Source organism: Manduca sexta, chromosome 13 (assembly GCF_014839805.1).
Source record: "Manduca sexta isolate Smith_Timp_Sample1 chromosome 13, JHU_Msex_v1.0, whole genome shotgun sequence".
Classification (NCBI taxonomy): domain Eukaryota; kingdom Metazoa; phylum Arthropoda; class Insecta; order Lepidoptera; family Sphingidae; genus Manduca; species Manduca sexta.
The window spans coordinates 429,247-434,422 of record NC_051127.1 but is presented as its reverse complement, the minus strand read 5'-3'; the positions used below and the strand labels follow the sequence as shown (position 1 = coordinate 434,422).

Here is a 5,176-nt window from a genome sequence, read left to right as displayed (position 1 = left end):
ATTTGAAAAAAGAACGTATTTTATAATAACACAACTAAATGACAACGGTTAAATTCAAAAATACAATCGAAAGTCTTCATCTATGACAATAAATCTACTTTAGTATTCATTTACATAAAATAAGCGTTGAAGACAGATCGATATTTCATTAAGCGAGGTAATCCTCAACTGTATCTAGTTACATGTGTCCCGTAAATCTTATATTATCTGATATCAAGACACTTGTCTTATATGTAATATAGCTCCTCCAATATCTCACTGAATATTGGAAGTTAGAACCTAAATTACTATAGGGTAGTAATAATTACGTAATGCAAAATTCTATTCTCAAGAAAGGCATACGGTAAATGTGTTCTTTGGTAATAATACATTTTCATAAAGAAACTTTTTTATAATATTAATGCATCTATATTCTTGAAGTGCGGTAAGCGCAACTAATCCATGCATACTTATACTTATTATTATTTATGTCCTGTGATGTAATAAAAGGCAAGTCTATTGACGTATCAGGCAGTTTCAAATTCTCAATACAACTCAGCGCTATTTTATAAAACCCATAAAGACAAAACAAATGTGTTCGTCGAATTCAGAAACTCTTGCTTCATGTTCCAAGTAAATTGTCTACGAAACGGGGTCTCTTAAGACTTATAAATTATTTCTACTTCGCATTCAAACTTATCGATCTTCAGGAACCATTTCAAATCCCGTTTAATCCATCGGGTGAAATACAACCGTTTAAAAATGAAACCTGCTCCAGTAAGTTTGTTTAGAATTCCGCACGCGATCGGCGCGGGAAAGTCCAGTACGTAACCGCGGCGTCTCGAGGACACACGCTCAGGCGCACGCCAGGAATCTTCATTAGTGCGTTCTGCCATACCGTCTGTGTTGCGACGTGCTGGATGGTAAAGCTTAGTTTTGGATATTCTTTTGTTTATGTCGTGGTGTTTGATGTTACAAAATATAGTGGTCACTTAAACGCGATCGTAATTTTCTCAGCTATTCTCTTCTCATTCTATTCCAATGTGAAATTGGTAACATCCTTTTTGGAGTAGAAAGGATTTGGCTTAACGTCAGCGCTGACTAGGGAATCCAGTTCTGGGCAAATTTTGTTTACAGCTAAGATCTAAAGTTTTACCTTACTTATAATCGTACCTAGGGCCTTCCAAGCCATAACCTACACCAGTGGCGAAGGGTCCATATAATCCGATTCCTGTTGGCTTCCTTTCATGTAGAATTTATGTAAAATCTAATCTTTCACATAGAATCTAATCTTATCATTAGAACGATTTGAAGACCGCATTCATGGAAATTAGTACCTATGTATATGTTGCGTTGGGTTGCCTTTAGGCAAATGTCATCTTTCGCCATTGGCATAAACATTGCCAGTAAACCCTGCGTCATGGTCCTCGCAATGGCAATGTTCAGGAAAATTCTGAGATCAGTATCAGGAAAAACCTTACTAGATAAAATCGCATTAATTACGATGGTGATTGCATCGGTTAGGTCCATATACGTGCTATCTTTATTAATTCTTGTAGATCGAGAAGACTTGGATTTTAGAAGAACAACCGCAGTCTTTTGATATTCAGTCATAAATTATTATGTATTAATCCCACGCATTCAGCACTTTCTAAATTGTTTTTATATATAAAATATATTTTTTATGTAATTAGCGAATAATTAGCACTCGTACATTTTTCTAGAATCTCTGGATTACTGATAAAAAACAATGTTCAACAGTGCGTTCCGCGCTTAAAATATTAACGCAATAATTTCAAAATGGTGTTCAATTAATAGCTGCAAGGTTGAGATCCTTGTTTGGGTGTCAGACATGAATGAATCACATCGGAGGCATGATGGGTATGCGTGTACAATGTAACAATGGCCTATCAAAATTCATAGCTTGCGCGCTTGCACATTGTGGACCATCTGTATACTCTACTAAACAATTATGTAATTATGTTTTTAGATTATTATATTATGAAGATCATGGCAACAAATTCATTACAACAATTACAAATTCATGTAGGTTAATTTTATAGATGTAAATTTGTAAGTATAGAAAAGAATTTTCCAAATCGGTTCATAAATGAGCGAGTTCTGAGGTAATAAACATAAAAAAAAAATCACTTCGAATTGATAACCTCCTTCTTTTTTGAAGTCGGTTAATAAAGGTTTTGAGATCTCTTAAACTACTGTTCCTGGATTTTTTCACTAATAGACTCTGTATGACATATGAATGTCTAGGAATTCTAGACATTAATTTAGGTGCATCAGGTCGTAGAAAAAAAACTGCGATGAATTTGATTCCACAGTACCCAGACGCAAAACAAATATTTAAAGATCAAAACAATTTGAACAAGCGAATTGAACTCGCAGGCTCTCTTTAGTTTGTTTATATAGGTAAGTTATCGCCCATTGCCACTTTCAAATTAGATTTTTTTTATAAAAGTGCAATAAATTAAATCAAGGTAATAATTTACGACATAAGTTTCTCGAAGCCAAAGTTTTCGTTTGAAAAAAGAATAGAAAGAATTTTTTTTAAGTTTTGGAGTCATAATTCGTTGACAAATATCTAAATGTAGTTTGTTTTTATCGGCACTTTAGTTTAATATCAAATCAATTACTTTATAAAAACCGTAAGAATTTTTGTGTAAATACAAATATGAATGTAGATATAAGTCATCAGAAAGTTCAAGTATACCATGTCATTTTCATGGTCTTTTTAACCCTGCGTACAGCACGTCATGTTTCCTTATAATCTTATGGGAATATAGGCGTGTATTTATTATAGATATATAAATTCAAGATATATAAACGAATAAAATACACCTTACACAATTTTACAATAAAACGCAACAGAAAATTCCATACAGCATTCATTTCATAGCCAAGCCCACATGTTGAAAACTTCGATAAACTATGACATAATGCGTCAAGTATGTTATAAAAACTTAGTCGTATTCGCAATTATGTGACGACTAGCGAAACAACAAATTTTGTAACTAGTCTGTTATGTGTGGAATCCCATATTACTATTTTGTAATTTATGTTCAAAACTTCACCTTATTTAAAGGTCAAAATGAAAAATACTGCACCTGGTCGAGTCTGCTCTGTATAAATCATTAAAATTATTCACAAGAATCAAAGCAGATTGTAAAACAAACATGAAAGTAAACTCCATTTTCGTCAAAAAGAAACTTACTGTATATTTAATGCGCAGCTCTCTTTAAGAAGTAAATAAAGCGAATGACTGCCTTTTGGACACCTCGCTTATAAAATAAACAGACTACTTTGAGACTCGAACTGGCACTGCCGATTGTAGATTCTTATTTCTTATTACTGGTGGGACGGTGGCCAATATATTGTGTACTCGAATGAATAATTACCAGAGAAATGTTGCAAATCCCGCCATGATAAATTATTCCGATGAATCAGGCTTTCTGATCTGTATCTCTAGTAAGAATTAGGACATATCTAGCGATCGAAGAATACTATATTACTCGAAAAATACTGGCATATAATATAAAAAAAAATCGTTGTACTCTCTTTTAGTCAAATTGCGCGGACGAAAAAGTGTAAGATTTGGCATAATTAAAGTTCATTATATAGATGAGTGCAGAAAAACTAAATTTAAGTATAAAATTTGTTACAAATATATCCAAGTTGACAGTCAAAATTTCGATCACTGGACGACCACCAGTAAGAATATGATGAAGTATTTTGAATAAAAGCACACACATAAAATATGATGTAGGTTACCTTTATTAATAGATTAGCATTTACACTCACACCTTGCGCCTTTATCGCTGAAGGGGTAGCCAGAGGGGCAACCAGGGTATCCACTTTTCGTCAAGTGTGTTCCAACTATGACGTGATAGGGGGCGAGCCTATCGCCATATCGGGCACACATTCCAGACTCCGTCCTAATACTGAGCAAAATATTCCAATATCACTTTACCGAATCACACTCTAACATTTATATTTATTCATTTGTTACAGAGGTGGTGTGTGTGATGCAGCGATGTCGATGTTGTCGGTGAGGGCGGTGCTGTTATGCGCGTGCGCATTGCTCCTACATCACGGTACGTTGCACACTTTCTACAACGCACTAATTTTACTGCACTTTAATTGCTGTTTCAATAATTTTATGCTTCATTTTATGAAAGAATATCGAAAGGATCATGGTTATTGAAATTGTTTTTTCCATCACTGTGATGCTTAGAATATTTTTTAATCTTTACTATACATTGAAAATATAAAAATATTTAAACCATTTATTTCTCTACACACACATAAATATAAAAGAAAAAAAAAAGCACACACACACACTTAACAATACAATACAGTTAATTTTTGTTTTTTTTATTAATACTCTATATATCAAACAAATATATCGTAATCATACGAGTATTTTGCAAAAGTAGTGTCTTGTCTCTCAGCAAACGGAGAACTAAGAGGAAGATGTCCCTCTGAGGAGGCCTCGTGTCCACCGCGAGCATCTCCGTGCAGCGCGGACGACGAGTGCGGAGAGAAAATCTGCTGCAACACGTCGTGTGGGCGAGCCTGCGTCGACCCGCTTTACACCGGTACATATACTTACTAAGAGAAATCAGAGGAAGTAAGGCTAAAATTGGATGTGACATTTTAGATGACAGTTTTGCTTTCTATTTATATAAGTAGGGATTCGCAAATCAAAATAAAATATCCGGAATATAGAGCTTTGAATTTGATTTTCAAAGATATTATAGTTGCAATTTTTAATTAGCGAAAGGTTTCAGACTGGGAGGTCTTGGGTTCGAGCCCTAGGTCTTCCAACAGTATGTGGATATTTTAAAACCAATTTCCTGACCTTACAGAATCTTACAATCTATAACAAAGATTTTCTGCAACATTTGCAAAAGCTTGTTGTGCCAATCACATATAAATAAAAGCAGATGTCTTCCATGTAGTCGATCCAAACTATTCGCACAATTAACTTCCTATTTTCCCAGGTTGTGAAAATGTAAAGTTATCAACGGAGAGAATATCAAGGGCTCTGGCAGCGGAGAACAGCCGCGGCGGTAGAGGGATGCTACCGTCCCTCAGGACGCCGCGATGTCGAACCACAGATGGAGAGTTTGAAGAGATCCAGTGTGATAACGAGATCGTCAGCTCTTGTTGGTGCGTCGATGCA

At 34.9% G+C, this 5,176-nt stretch overlaps 1 protein-coding gene across 1 annotated transcript in view; it reads left to right on the top strand.

Annotated features, from left to right (window-relative positions):
- Positions 1 to 814: 814 nt before the first annotated feature.
- Positions 815 to 5,176, top strand: part of LOC119189184 (ras-related protein Rab-4-like) — a 16,859-nt gene continuing 12,497 nt past the window's right edge. Inside the window, exons 1-4 of the mRNA XM_037438224.1 lie at positions 815 to 902; positions 4,003 to 4,085; positions 4,443 to 4,589; positions 4,995 to 5,173. Of these exons, the coding sequence (XP_037294121.1) occupies positions 4,025 to 4,085; positions 4,443 to 4,589; positions 4,995 to 5,173 (387 nt within the window). The 5' untranslated portion in view covers positions 815 to 902; positions 4,003 to 4,024. The remainder of the gene's footprint in view (positions 903 to 4,002; positions 4,086 to 4,442; positions 4,590 to 4,994; positions 5,174 to 5,176) is intronic.